The sequence below is a fragment of the Eulemur rufifrons genome, chromosome 15 (genome assembly GCF_041146395.1).
Source record: "Eulemur rufifrons isolate Redbay chromosome 15, OSU_ERuf_1, whole genome shotgun sequence".
In the NCBI taxonomy this organism is placed as follows: domain Eukaryota; kingdom Metazoa; phylum Chordata; class Mammalia; order Primates; family Lemuridae; genus Eulemur; species Eulemur rufifrons.
This window is the reverse complement of record NC_090997.1, coordinates 31510165-31525651: the sequence shown is the minus strand read 5'-3', so window position 1 is coordinate 31525651 and position 15487 is coordinate 31510165. Positions and strand designations below refer to the sequence as shown.

Here is a 15487-nt window from a genome sequence, read left to right as displayed (position 1 = left end):
TATGAACAGTATGCCCTGGAAGGAATTCTAAGTAAATACCTGGAATAGAGATGTCTCTACTCATTTTAAGAAAACTCTAAGAGAGAAGTCTCCAGAGATGTGAATGTATTACAGGAGAAAGAGCCAAGTTCAAACATCTGCAGGTCTAGAGGGCTTAAAGTCAGCTTTGATGGTACCAGTTCACATTAAAGCTATATTCTCCTGTATTCTCGTCTTCCCTCCTTATTCGGTCCTGGCAGGGAGGACTATCCACCACCCCCCACCCCTCTTCCCTTCTATAGGCTTCTAGCCAGAAGGAGGTCCTAGGTAGGGGATAACTTATAATCAAATAATAAATTGGAAAGACATGGTGGTATTCAGTCATAGAATTGTGTTTTGACATCAGAAGCTTTGCTTATTTAATTTTGTGGTTAAATATGCACCCATACCCCAGTGTACCTAGGTAAACCATCCCAAGAATTCTCTCCTGCTTCACTAGGAGCTTATGGCTGTGTCTCTTTTGTTCACTTATGCCTATTACAAGAGCCTCCAATTTCATTATGAATATGTTCACAAACTCAGATACCTGTACTGTATCAAGCTATCATAGAAATTCACAGGCATGCACAGATGTAAATAGAAAGGCCATAACATCATGGGATAAGTTAGTGCCCAGCCAATCAGTTATCCCGGTTGTGCACCATTGCCAAAAATTATAAAGTCATTTGGGCAGCTGATAAACTTTCATTCAGAGTCAACCATTCCTGCAACCTGGTGAGGAGTTCTGGTAATCACACTGCCCATTCTGCCATGGACACTACGGACAAACTTCTTTTGGAATAATAAATGGAAACTCTTAAATTTGGCTTGGATCTTCAGGGCCACCCAGACCATCCTTTGTGGAGTTGCCAAGCTTCTCCAGTCAATCAGCTTAAGCTGAGTCAACGATTAAAAAAAGGTTGCCTTGCTGTGAGACACCACCATATTGTGCAGCCCTCACATCTCAGCGGGCGCGAGATCGAGCAGCGTCGTGACGTCATGACGCCCCGGCGCGCCCCGCCGCTGAGACGCCCTCGACGCCCCGCCCCCGCCCCCGCCCAGCTTGTCGCTCGTGGGTCGAGTCTCCTTGGCAACCACTTGCTCCGCCCCCTCCGCCCCTTTAACCTTTAGGGTGTGCGAGTGCGGCTTCCCTCGCACTCTCTCCCTTTTCCCCCTCCCCTCCCCCGGGTCCGTCCGGACCGGAAGCGAAGATGGCGGTGGTGGCTGCAGGCGCGGCGTCGGCGGATCTGGTGATCGGCTGGTGCATATTCGGCCTCTTACTGCTGGTAGGGGAGGCGCTTGGAGTTTTCCCAGTGTTTGGACTGGTGGGAGGAGGGAGGGGCCGGTCCTGTAGCTGGCCTCTCCGGGTCCGGGAGACCCTCCCCGCCCCGCCTTGGACTGTCAGGGGCTCCTCTGCGTCCCAGGAGTGGGTCAAGGCGAGGGCGGCGCTTGGGAGGTGGGGGCCACTGATTTACGGCCGCTTTTGCTTTCCTTTCACTGATGACTTCTAATGTTGCTGGTTTCCTTTTTCAAAACTCTTGTCCTCATCCCCGACTTTGGCGCTGGGGCCGGTGGGGTTTGGGGGCGGAAGAGACCCTCGGGGTTGGGAAGGGTATGGTGGCCCTTGGTTCCCTGCAAAACGGGAGCACACGATGTAGGGAAGCAGCGCCGAATCTTTGCAAGTTTAGTAGGCGCTGGCGTCGTTTGACTTGTCTGCTTCTCTGAGATATGTTTTTTCCCATGTTCCCTACTCTTGGGGTTAGTGAATCTTCAGCCTTCTGTGCCCATTGTGCGATTCTGCCTTGGTGACGTGAGTTGCCCGTTCTAAGTGTCACGTTCCTTTCCAATCTTTTGATAGGTGTAGAAACCTGTGTAGGGCAGAGCTGTATCCCTTTTCATTGCCAGTGTCAGGGTATTACTACCACCTGCTTGACCTCAGGTGCTTTCTTTTCCAGCCATCTTATTTCTGCTTAATGAGAAAAACGTGGATTGTAAATGGCCCAAAGTGGCCTGGTTATTACTTCCTTACCCCATATTAAAACTCTATGGTTTATTTTATTTAAGAGTTCAGTTTGTTTCTCATTACACCCCTCCGCATCCTCAGAATCCTCTCTTGCCTTGTTATCTTTATCCCATTCTGTTGTTACTTCCTATTCCAATGTATTTTGATCTTTAGCATAACAAACAAAAACCTTCAGTATGGAAATCAGGCTTGATTGATTTTACTTTAATTATCAAAGTCCACTAGGGTGTCTTATGTAGTGTGTTCTAGTAAATTTTTGCAGCAGAGACTCTACAAAATAATTTCTCTTCCTATTTCTCTTACTGCCTTCACTCTCACAGATAAAAAACACTGGCTTTACATTGGAACATGGTTTACTGCTCTTTCATGGTGGAAATGGAAACCCCACAGATTCACTGTGGTCTCCAGAGCTCTCCAGTCCATACCTGGAGAGTTCCCTGGCTTTTCCACTTTGTCAGATTCAGTTTATTTAGAAGAAAACAAGCAAGCATGTAACCAGTACCAAAGTCTAGTGGGACTCCCTTGGCAGTTATTAAGCATCTAAAGTACAAGGGTTGTGCTGTGAATTGTAGGAGGATGCAAAGGAAACAAAACCTGGCCTCTAAAGGGGGTCTGAAGATAGGTGGGAAAACTAAAATTCTTGAATCAGTATTTTAAGTACTGAAAGCCACAGTATGATTTCATAAATGATATAGGACTTCAGAGAACAGAGACCAATATTGAAAGAAAGTGAGAATTGCAGTAGACTTTAGATAGATGAGGAAGGGAAGCCATATAAGTTGGTGATATTACAGCAGGAACAAGTAAAATGAGAAGGGGATTAGGAGTTTGAAACTTGGATTTTGGAGTGGAAAAAAGATTAGTAATAAGGACCATTGTTTAAATTTCTGCAAATCTCCTTAATTCCTGTTTTATTAGAAGAGAGTTGGATTTTCATGTCTACTTCTACATTCGGTCTTTTGTGATATGTTATTTTGGTTTAAGTAGATGGAGAAAATCCAGTTTCAATGATATATAATTGGAAGCAGAAGAGTATGTTTTTTTTTTTTTTTCAGATAATTGTGGAAGCTTCTTAAAGGTTAGTTGCTAAAGGGATCTGAAACCCTATCAGTGAATTTTTTGTTCTCTGTAACATTAAAATCTATGAGTCCATTTTGCACTTTGGATCTTTTACCCATACATGGTTTTATAACATGGTTTTACCATGCATTGGTCATTTAGAAAATATTGGTTCACTGAGTTATCCACATCTTTGAAATATGGATATATTTTATTACACAGTATCAAAATATCACATTCATTAAATCACTTTTGATTTTTGTCAGAAATCATCTCCAAAAACTCTAAGTACTGAGAAGTTGTCAGGCTCATGGTTGTGGATACAAGTTTTTCAAAATTCTAATTTTCATTTGAAAACTTGAATTTTATCATTGGTAACAAATACTGTCAGTGTTTCTTGAAGTGATATGTTCTCTTTGTTCATTTGACAAAATCTGCCAAATACTCAAGTCTTAGTTTGTCAGTTCTTTCTCGTAAAAGTGGTGTTCCTTGAAAAGAGTGGCTGGGTTGGTGCTTTTTCAAGGTTCTTCTCCTGGAGACAGCCATCATGCCTTGGTATGTAGCAGAAGGACTTTATGCAGGCTTCATATTTTACCCCACAAAATATTAAAAAGACTCAAGGGTTGAAGTTTAATGAAATTTTTACTGCTTCATCAAGCACAGTCTTAAGTTGGTCTCTTTTTGAGTGTGTGGTGGTGAAAAATGAAATGACTACCAGAGAAGTTTGGTGCCATTATCTTGATTCATGCTAATATACCAGTAGTTTTACCCACCATAGCTTGAGTGCAAATGTCAGCACAGTGAAAAAAAGGCATATGACATCTTAGTATTATGAGAATAGTTTTCAACTTTTGAATTGCCAGTAAGGGTTCTGGGACTACCAGGGGTCTGGGGACTTTACACTTTGAGAACTGCTGCCAATCAACTGCTAAAGAATCAGGACGTGGATGTTGCCAACTTTTGTGATTTTGGGCACACAGAATGGACTTCAGTTTCCTCCTCGCATAAGGAATGGTTAGATTTGGTCCCTCGTGCCTATAATCTACCTATTAATATGTTTACTATATCAAATCTAAACTAGCTCCAAGGTTACACCACCTTTAAATTGTATTTCCCATTAATATAGGAGCCAGTCTCCATTTGGTAAAACAAGTTTATTGCAAAAACTCCTTAAAGTGAGCATCACTTGGGAACTTGTTAGAAATACAAAATTTACAACCCCAGTCTCACTGAATCAGAAGCTGCAGTTTATCAAGATCCCAGGCAGTATCTATGCTCATTAAGTTTAATAAACATACATGTATTCTCATTCCTTCCTCTACACTAATGTTTCTCCATCTTAGCCACTCATTAAAACCACCTGGGGAGTTTTAAAAATCCCAATGTCCAGACCAATTAAATCAGAATCTCTTTGAAGAGGTTGGGGAACTATTCTAAACCTTTCCTTATAATTGTTAGTTGTATATTATTTTCTTTTATAAAATGCTCTAAGGTGTTATATCATATGTCATTTAAAAACAATCACTACTATTTGTTAAGCAGTTACTATGGACAGGCACTGTGTTAGTCTTTACATCTCATTTAATCCTTACAACCTGCTATGAAAGAAGTGTTCTTATTCTCATTTTATAAATGAGGACACTTGGTGTATTTTATAATATAGTAGCTATTGATGACATAAACAAAAATTTCTTAGCGGATCTCAGTTTTAAAACTGTAAAGGGTGTCTGAGACCAAAAAGTTTGGGAACCTCTGGCTTAAATCATTTTCCACTGCAAAGCTCCTTGTTATTCACATGTATTCATTTTCAGTGTTGACTTTTCTTTATTTTAATACCCTTTAAAATTTGAATGATAGTAATATATATTAATTGCTCAGTGATTACTGGCAGTTAATCTTTAGCTGAATGGTAGTCTTGAACTGTCATAACCAGGTAGAAATTAATTTTCATCCAAGTTATATTCTGTGATGCCTCAGTAATAAGCCTAGGATGAGACAACTTCTAGTTATATCTCCTTTAGGTTGGAGAGTTCCCCAGGGAAAAAGTATTCAAAGTCAGTTATAGTGATAATGTGTGAAATCATTAATGGTTGTACCATATTTGGTGAGGAAATATTAATATGTAACTGAGCACTGTTAATAATATGTGTATGTTTGCACCAAAGTAATGTTGTGCAGCGTTCATGAAATAGGCTTTGAAAATTCTAAATCTTGAACAAGTTTATAAGGTGTAATGGACTGTCCTTACACATCTAAAAGAGCCTTTACTTGACCTCAGTGTAAGAGAATACATAGGGTGGTAACAACAATTTCTTTTTGTTCTATTTCAGGCTATTTTGGCATTCTGCTGGATATATGTTCGTAAATACCAAAGTCAGCGGGAAAGTGAAGTTATCTCCACCATAACAGCAATTTTTTCTCTAGCAATTGCACTTATCACATCAGCACTTCTACCAGTGGATATATTTTTGGTGTCTTATATGAAAAATCAAAATGGTACATTTAAGGTAAATTTTATACTATGTATTTTTTTTCTTTTCAAATTTCTGGTACTTAATTTTTAAGTTTAGCAGTCCAGTATATATTGTGTTTTATTTTTGTACCTGGGAATAAATGAGAATGGAAATGCAGCATAGAGGCTACGAGAATGTGACAACTAACATGATAGAGTAGAAGCAGACTTATAACTGACAACTATTAGCAGCCTTGCAAATGTGAAGAATGCCTTTTGTTGGCCAGAAAAAATTATTTTCATAATTCCCTGGAAGCTTATTTGATTTGATTTGCATTAATGCAATAAATAATTTAGAAGGGCTTTTGTTAGTGGCAGATCAGAGTTTTAATCTGTTTCATATTGAGTAATTTAAGTCAGTATGGTATAGTGGAAAGATTACTAGACTAGGAATTATAAGACCTGAGTTCTGGTCTTGACTCCTAACTATCTAGCTATGTACCATTGGCCAAATCACTTAATTTTCTGGACATCAGGTTCCTCATTTTAAAAATGAATGGTGTGGACTGAAAGGTTTCTGAGTGCCCTTTCAATTATGCCAGTTACTTTTAAGTTTCTTATTAGTTTACACATCTATGAGGCAGGAACTGTGTCTTTGTTATTGTATCCCCACTATCTCGCACATAGTACTAAAATATTTGAATGGAATAGTATTTCAATTATCTCAATAATACATGGTTACAAAATAACTTTCTGAATGGGCCAAATGGGCATAAATCATTTGAAATTGGGCCAAAATCTTTTGAAAATATTTTCGTAGTCAGGTTTAGATATATTCTGATTGCTGTGAAAACTACACATTTTTTTCTATAGTTCAGTCATTCATTTAACAAGTATTGATTATGCCAAACCTGGTAGTATTATAAAGATAGTAACTAACATCTATTGTATATTTACTGTGTGTCAGACCCAGTTTTTTTAAGTGTTTTACATATATTGACTTCCTTTGATCTCTCAACCAACACAATGAAGCAGATAGTATATTATCCATGTTTTTAATGGGTGAGAAACAAGGTTCAGAGAGGTGAGGTAACACAGCTTGTAAATACTATAGTGGGAATTTGAAGCTCTGCAGTCTGGCTCCAGAGCCCTTAGTTCACAGATTTCTTGGGAAGATGGCCTGTTAGGAAGTACAAGATACTTTCAAATAGCTCAGTAAATAGACCAGTGAGTCTACTTTTTTTTTAATGCTTAATTCACATTTTGTATTTTGGGCTGAAACATTTTAGGAGAAAATAACTATTTTTCGTGGTATCATTGGGTTTTTTCCACTTTTTATTATTGGGATAGAAGTAATACACCTTTAATAATTTTAGATGTAGATAATTAAGTGGTTGAGCGTAACATTATGAAGTCATTTTCTCTGAGAAATAAATGTCATCTTAGAATTAAATTCTATAAAAATGTTTATTTAATTTCTTTTGGCTCTGTATAGCTGTGTTTCTCAGATAAAAGATTTTTACATTTTAGAAATGTCTACATATTCTTTTTATTTTAAAGCAGTGTAGTATAATTCCAAATGTACCATATGTAATTGTAAATTTCTAAGTTATTTTCCTTTCTAAAAGCTGTTAAGTTCAAATAGGCATGTATATATGTATGTAGATATATGAGTATTCTGATAGGAGCAGTATAATTATTATCCCTTGTATAATTATTGCTGAATAGGAGATTTTTTTAGTTTTAAATTTAGAATATTTGATTTATTTAGATTTTTGTGGGGAAATGTTTTTCTTTTGAAATTTCTAGAATATTTTCATAAAATTATGACCTTTCTCTTAGATTAAGTAGTTGTTTTGGGCACATGTGTAAATTAGTAGTCACTTTCTAGATACTAATTTTTAAACATTTTTTTTTTTTTTTAATCTACAAGATTGCATTGTACTTGTTTGAGCAAGATTTTTAGGAATCTATTCACCTAAAGAAGCAAAAATATTACCTATAAAAACTTAGGTTATTTGTTTTATTATATGTCCTCTAATAGAAGAAAATACATAGCTGTAGTTAATGTACTTATTTATATTTTTTAAATCTAAATGTGGCACCTTTTAAAAACTGTTTTCATTTTTAGGGTATTATTTATTCAGCAATTGTTGGTTCTCCTTTTCTTCTATTTTTCATTACTAAGTGGTTTCTAGTTCTGTTTGTTTTTAGCCACCTCAAAAATTAGATAATGTATCAGTTTTTTTCTTGGTACTTTTATACTTTTTTTTTTGATACCTTGAAATATTATTTGTACCTGTCTCTCCTCACACCTCCTTTGTTTTATGGGGATAATTAGTGTCATTCACAGGAGTTTTAATTTGAAGCTGGCCTATTTGCTGTCTCTCAAAAGCAGAACTGAAAAGATTTTTGAGAACTTTTTCCTAATAACTTCTGATCAGTATTTTCTGTAGGAAGTTATTGCTGAATTCTCTTCAGGTTCCTAGAAAGAATTAGTTCTTCAGAGTTCGTGACACAGTTTCTTACACTTCATGTAATTTTAGTTATGTTAGGATAAAAAGTATATACCACAATGGCTTTAATCTATTTCAGCCTTATTAGTTAGGATAAATGTATAAGTTGACATTATTTTCCATGATACTGTGTTTTTAATTTTTACAGTGTGCATTTTTTATTCCTAATGTATATGCATTCTCTAACTTTATCCATTTCTACCTCAAATATTTTGAAGTCTCCCTCTAAGTTAATTATGGACTTGTTTGTAAAGTATAATTATCTGGAAACTCGACATGTCAATGACTGCTAACATTTCGCTTAAGAACAGAAGGTGCCCAGGCTTTTCTGTGAGCAGACAGTCTACACTACTTTCTTTATTTTTGTCTTAGTTACCCTTCTAGCTTTCTCTGCCTTCTTATGGCAGGGGTATGTTGTTAAGCCCAAGTTGTTTCTATTGAACTTTCTTTCTACATATGGCATTATTGATAATTCTCACTAGATAATTTGTTTCTACCTTTGTTTTCTATCTTAATAATTAACTTTTTTAGATTAAAAAAAAGAATCTTAAAGCACAGCTAGAAGTGCTCTATTAAACAACCTGGTATAATAGGCCAATAGTTTTGGATGGTGATATACACAAAGTGTACCAATTAAAAAAAATTAGAAATTGATACTATGTGAGCAAATATTCTTTATTTTATACAACATGTAAAAATTTTTAAAAATTAGTAAAGATATGGTTTTAAAACATTTAGTGTTTTGATGTTTCTATCTCACTCTCCCCTCCCCTGATGATTAAAGAAATATAACAGATTAATATTAGTATGAGAGTTTGATTAGGTTGTGGGTAATTCAGGTAGGGGAATAGGAAGGCCAGATAGCTGAGATTACTTGAGATGAGACCTCAATGAGGAGCCAGTCTGTTAAAGTAAAAAGCCAGTGGGAGAGAGCCTTTAGGGAGAAGAAACAGCAACTACAGAGGCCCTTAGGCAGGGGTGAATTAGGCTTATTTGGCTGAAGTGTGGTGTTGAAGATTTTGCTCTGGTATAAGCTGAGATCCAGAGGAAGGTGGGGCCAGATTGTTTATGACTTTTAAGTCATGTTAATGAGTTTAGATTTTCTCCTAACTGTAATGGGAGATTAATGAAGGTGAAAGATAAAGGTGACTTGGACTAGAGTGGTGCTAGTGGAGAAAAATTATTAAGATCGGTATATATTTTGGAGGTAGAACTGCTTGAAGTTGCTGATGGATTAGATATGGGTGGTGCAGGTGAAGGAAAAAGAAAATTGGAGCACCACTGCTTAGATTTTTGTATACCTTAGAGAAATAGGGAAACCTGGAGAAATAACAGGGCATGTGCATGTGTGTGGGTAAGTAAGGGAGTATAGAGAAAAGAGTTGTATATTGGCCAACTTACCTTCAAAATGCCTATTATACTTCATATTCAAATGGAGGTGTCAAGTAGGGAGTGGAAGCTCTGGGGATAGTTTAGGGCTGGAGAGAAGTATTTGGGAACCAACATACGGATGATATTTAGAGCTATAGAGTGACTAGTAGCTGGGGAGACCGAGTAGTCAGAAAACTTGTATTGGACCTAGGATTGGAGTGTTCCTTTATGTAGAGTCCAGCCCACAGGGAGAAGCTGCAACCTGAGAGATAAGAGGGAAAACAGAAGAGGGAGAGGCTTCATGGAGATCAGAGAATTTATTTCAGGAAGAGAGAATGATAGCTTTTTCCAGTGATGTTGAGAGGTGAAATAAGAGGATTAAAGAAGTATCTGTTTTGGTCAGTGCTGACCATGAAGAGTGATTTTGGTATAATGGTAGGGTGGTCAGGTTGGAGTGGGTTAAATGTGGACAGGGAGGTCAGAAAGTGGTGATAGGGAATGCTGACGACTTTTCAGGAAGTTTTGTGCTCTAGGGGAGAAATAAGGGGGGCTGACAGAGATTTTTATTTCTGGTGGTTGTGTGTGTATCTCTGTGTTTAATGGAAGTTACTAGAGTTTGTATATTTTAGGGTTTAGTAGAGTGGGAGAAATTTTTGAGAGAGGAGAAAGGGTGTCATTGCAGGTGCCGTGTCCTTGAGAAGGCACAGGGGTTGGGGTTTTCAAAGAGAAAGAGTTGGCTGTAAATAGGAATATGGACAATTTGGAAAAAGGATGGCCTAAAATTTGCATATAAATGGAGGCGGGTTTTAGAGTTGATAGTAGGTTGAGTGAACTCCTATCTTTTGGATTCAAATTATTTAAGGGACCTCTAAGTCAGTGTTTCTTAACTGTTGACATTTTGTGCTGGATAATTCTTTGCTGTGGGTTGCTGTCCTGTGCATCGTAGATGTTTAGCAGCATCCTTAGTGTTTACCTACTAGATTCTTGTAGCACACTGACCCCTCCCTCCAATGTCTCCAGATATTACCAAATGCCCCATGGGGATCAAAATGGCTCCTGAGTAAGAACCACTAGTGTGAGGTTATTAGGTAAAAGTGAGGAGAATCATGTTGGAGATCTGGGTTGTACAGAGGGTTTCAAAAAGTCAGCTTGAAGAATGGGAAAGGGAATTTACATATGTGACCAACTACATCCTTATTCTATGGAATTCATATCCTTTTGCTTTTTTCTGAAACATTCTTCATTAATATTCTCTATTTAATATTAGTTCTTGATGTCTCACATTTCTTTGGGTCTTAAATAACTCTGAAGTTCCTCTTCGGGAAAAGTTTCTACTTTGGGAGACAGTAGTTTATAAAACATATCAAGGGCCTAGCAGTTCTCAAAATGTGGAAGAAGGAAGGTTTCTTAAACTAAGCTCTCTTGATAGTACATCAAATACCTTGGAGGCAAAAGAGTACGTAAAAGCCAAATTCACTAATAGTACTTGAGTGATGTTGTATATTTTACACATATTTGTAGGTTTAAAATAGTAACAGTAATATTCTTACTGCCAAAGAATTGGCTAGACAAAAGATCATTACGGAGTAAAAGATGCTACATTTCTTCCCCCCGCCCTCCAAAAAAAAATCTGTGTTGAAAGGGATGCTAAATTTCAATGATTTTTTTGCTTTAAATTACTTTCAGACTTTCTACTTTTAATTTTTTTTTTTTGTGAGATTGGGCTTTTGTCCAATTTTAAAGTTTAACTTTTAAGTGATTCTCAATGGGGACATTATTACCTTCTGGGGTTGTTTTGGAAATTGATGGGAATTTACATAGTGTATAATAAGTAAAAAGGAATAGATGTAATTATTGTCTGGCCCATTGATACATTGTTCTTAATTTGATCATCCTCATCAAAAATCCTTTTAAACTTCTGTTTTGATGCAGAAACAATCTCTAAAGAAGCACAGTTCTTAGGAGCTGAAGCTTTGATTATGTACGTATTCACTTGGATACTTGAATCATTGATGAAAAAATTTTCAGTCATTGCCTAGAATTTTCTTTAGTGCTTTCCCATTCCATGTGGTAAGCAGTATTTATACTTTATTTCCATTTTTCTATATATGGATGTTTCTTTCAGTAAGAGTACTTCATGGATATCCATCTATACCAGTATAGGTCTTATTGTTTTAATGCCTACATGTTATTCTATTTTATGAATGTATAATAGTATATTTTAGCATTTCTCCCCTGAGCATTCTGATTGTTTTCAGTTTCTTTTTTCTTTTTTTCTTTTCTTTTTTTTTTTTTTTTATATTTTTGGCTGGGTGCAGTGGCTCATCCCTTTAATCCTAGCACTTGATCACTTGAGACCAGGAGTTTGAGACTGGCCTGAGCAAGAGCGAGACCCCATCTCTGCAAAAAATAAAATTAGCTAGGCATGGTGGCATGCCTGTAGTCCCAGCTACTTGGGAGGCTGAAGCAGGAGGATCGCTTGAGCCCAGTAATTTGAGGTTTCTGAATGCCACTGCACTGTAGCCCAGGAGACAGAGCAAGACCCTGTCTCAAAAAAAAAAAAAAAAAAAAAGACACTACCCTGAATGCTGTTGGGTAAAGGGCTCTTGGGTGGAAACCAATAACTGTTAACTTGGTACAGGCTGGAAATTACTAGGATAAGGGTCAGTAAGTGCTCAGGTTCTTATATGACTTGACATTATGCAAAGAGATAAGGTCTCCCAAAGTGCAGATCCTTCATGAGAGGTGCCTCAACCTCCTTTTCTTCTCTCTTCTTATACAGGAAGTAGAAGAGTGGTCTTGCCGGTAGATAAACAGTTTAGACTTGGGTGCCAAGTTGTCTGAACTGATTAGGTACAAGCTGTTCAGTAGGTGCTAGGACATCCCAGTTATTGAGTACCTGAAGACTCTGGGCCCCTTTGTCTCATATGTAATTGAAATTGGTGCAGCTTCTCTTGTGTGGAAAAGGTAGGGCTCATTTGGGCTAGCTTGTTGCCCAGTAAGAGCTCCTGACGTAATTCACTGGACAATACTACTTGTCTTTAGAAAATATCTACATACTGATATCCAACTTAATTTGTGTGAATAGTTTTAGAATAGATTCAACAAAGTGTCTAGATTATAGGCTGTTTTTCTTATTATTGTGTAGGAGATGGCTTTTCCTCCACATTTTGACACTATTGGATGTTATTGTTTTACATTTTGTCAATAGGTAGGGGAAAGTTACTATAATAATAGATTGCCATATTTTATTAGTAAAATGTAATAATTGGGAAATTCCTTGTTGGCTTTTTTCAATTTTTTTTTGGCCCTAGCCTATGTGTTTTTTTTTTTTCAGATGATTTTTAGAATGGATATGTTAATATACTCTACCCCCTAGAACATTGAGATTTTGATTGGCAATATATATTAATTTGAAGATTAATTTGGGGAGGAATTGGTATTAAATATTTAAAATCTTTACATATAAGACCATCTACCTCCAACCAACTGATCTTCAACAAAGTAAACAACATACACTGGAGAAAGGAAGCCCTTCTCAATAAATGGTGCTGGGAAAACTGGATAGCCACATGCAGAAGAATGAAACTGGACTTCTATCTCTGGGCATATACAGAAACTAATTCAAGATTGATAGAAGACTTAAATGTAAGCATGAAACCATAAAAATTCTAGAAGAAAATATAGAAAACACTTGTTTCTAGACATTGGCCCAGGCAATGAATTTATGACTAAGACCCCAAAAGCAATTACAGTAACAACATAAACAAATAAATAAATAGGATTTGATTAAATTAAAAAGCTTCTGCACAGCAAAGGAAATGATCAACAGAGTAAATAGACAACCTATAGAATGGAAGAAAATATTCACACACTATACATCTGATAAAGGGCTAATATCCAGAATCTATATAGTATGCAAACAAATCAGCAAGGAAAGAAAAAAACTGTTAAAAAGTGGGCAAATGACATGAATAAAAGTTTTTCAAAAGAAGATAGAAAAATGGCCAAAAAACATATGAAAAAATGCTCAACGTCACTTATCAGCAGGGAAATGCAAATTAAAACCACAATGAGATATCAACTTACTGTTGTTAGAATGGCCATTATTAAAAAGTCCCAAAACAATAGATGCTGGCATGCATGCAGAGAGAAAGGAACTTATACACTGTTGGTGGGACTGCAAATTAGTTCAATCTCTATGGAAAACAGTATGGCGATTCCTTAAATAAATATAGACTTCCATTTGCTTCAGCAGTCCCACTACTGGGAAGTCATTTTATCAAAAAGACACCTGCACTCAAATGTTTTTTGCAGCACAACTCAGAATTGAAAAGATGCTGAATCAACCTAAGTGCCCATAAATTCATGAGTGGATTAACATGATGTGGTATGTATATACCATGAAGTACTACTCTGTAATAAAAAGGAATGAATTCATGTCTTTTGCAGCAGTTTGCATGGAACTGGAGACCATTATCCTAAGTGAAGTATCTCAGGAATGGAAAAACAAACACCACATGTACTTTCTAATAATCTGGAACTAATGGATGGGCACACATGGTCACAGAGAGAAATAAAAGTCATTGGAGGCCGGGCGTGGTGGCTCACGCCTGTAATCCTAGCACTCTGGGAGGCCGAGGTGGGCGGATCGTTTGAGCTCAGGAGTTCGAGACCAGCCTGAGCAAGAGCGAGACCCCATCTCTACTAAGAATAGAAAGAAATTATATGGACAGCTAAAAAAATATATATAGAAAAAATTAGCCGGGCATGGTGGTGCATGCCTGTAGTCCCAGCTATTCGGGAGGCTGAGACAGGAGGATCGCTTAAGCTCAGGAGTTTGAGGTTGCTGTGAGCTAGGCTGACGCCACGGCACTCACTCTAGCCTGGGCAACAGAGTGAGACTCTGTCTCAAAAAAAATAAATAAATAAATAAAAGTCATTGGAAATCAAGAAATGGGGAGAAGGGGATGAGGGGAAGGGAAAAACCTACTTATCAGGTACAATGAACACTATCTGGGTGATGAGTGCACTAATAGCCCTGACTTAAGCATCATCAAAGCTATCCATTTAACAACATTTGTACCTCCTTATTATTTTGAAATAAAAAATAAAATGTTTACATGTGAGAGCAGTGTAGTTTCCATTTATAATTAAGTTAGTTTTTTTTATATAGTTAACATAAATTTTTTACTTGGCCTATTAAGTTTTTTTATAGTGTTTATTGCTATTAGGAAAATACTGTTTTTATTGTATGTTGTATATCAAGGTTTTGCATTTATAGAAGTAAGTTTGGGTTTTCTACATTTTCGTTTAGGCATTTATTAGCAAGAAATTCATAGATACTCATTGTACAGGTGTTTGTAGGCAAAAAAGAAAAAAAAAAAACCCTAAATCATTTTAAAAAAATTAAATATTGCTATCCTTCCTTAAGAACACTGGTAGTGGGATGTTGGCTTGAGCTTTTAAAGCATTTATAAAAAAAAGTTGACCTATATTCTAATTTGAGCCTTGCTCCTTAATAGCAGTGACAAGTCCCTTAGATTCTGCAGGTTTTATTTTTCACATGCACAGAATTTAGAGTTAGACAAAAAGACTTGGCATTGTACCTCAGCTCTAACTCAGTAACATATAGCTTTTTTCTATTTTACAAGATTAATTTGAATTATGTTTTCTAAGTTTAGTAATTTAAAGAACACTTGTGTAGGATGAATGCAAAGGAGTATAGATTGACTTTTAGTTTTTTAAAAAAAGGAACTATATGCTCAAATGTGTTCTTTCTAAATTACAGATCAGCTTTGTCACTCTCTGCATAAAATTCATCACTATTTTCCATTGCCCTTCGGACACAGTCCAAAATACTTAGCATGACTCACAAGTCTCTCAAACATATGCCTTGCTCCTCCCTCCCTCCACCTGCTTTCTCTTACCTTTCTATAAGCTCTAGTGAATCTAAATTTAGCTTCTTGCAGTTCTTTCAAACATTCCCTGTATGTTCTTTCCTTCCTCCTTTACTCTTTTACTCTTCTCTCTCTTTCCTCCCTCCTT

The 15487-nt window shown here is 36.7% G+C and overlaps 1 protein-coding gene across 1 annotated transcript in view; it reads left to right on the top strand.

Annotated features, from left to right (window-relative positions):
• Positions 1 to 1229: 1229 nt before the first annotated feature.
• Positions 1230 to 15487, top strand: part of LMBRD1 (LMBR1 domain containing 1) — a 106699-nt gene continuing 92441 nt past the window's right edge. Inside the window, exons 1-2 of the mRNA XM_069487961.1 lie at positions 1230 to 1304; positions 5431 to 5607. Of these exons, the coding sequence (XP_069344062.1) occupies positions 1230 to 1304; positions 5431 to 5607 (252 nt within the window). The remainder of the gene's footprint in view (positions 1305 to 5430; positions 5608 to 15487) is intronic.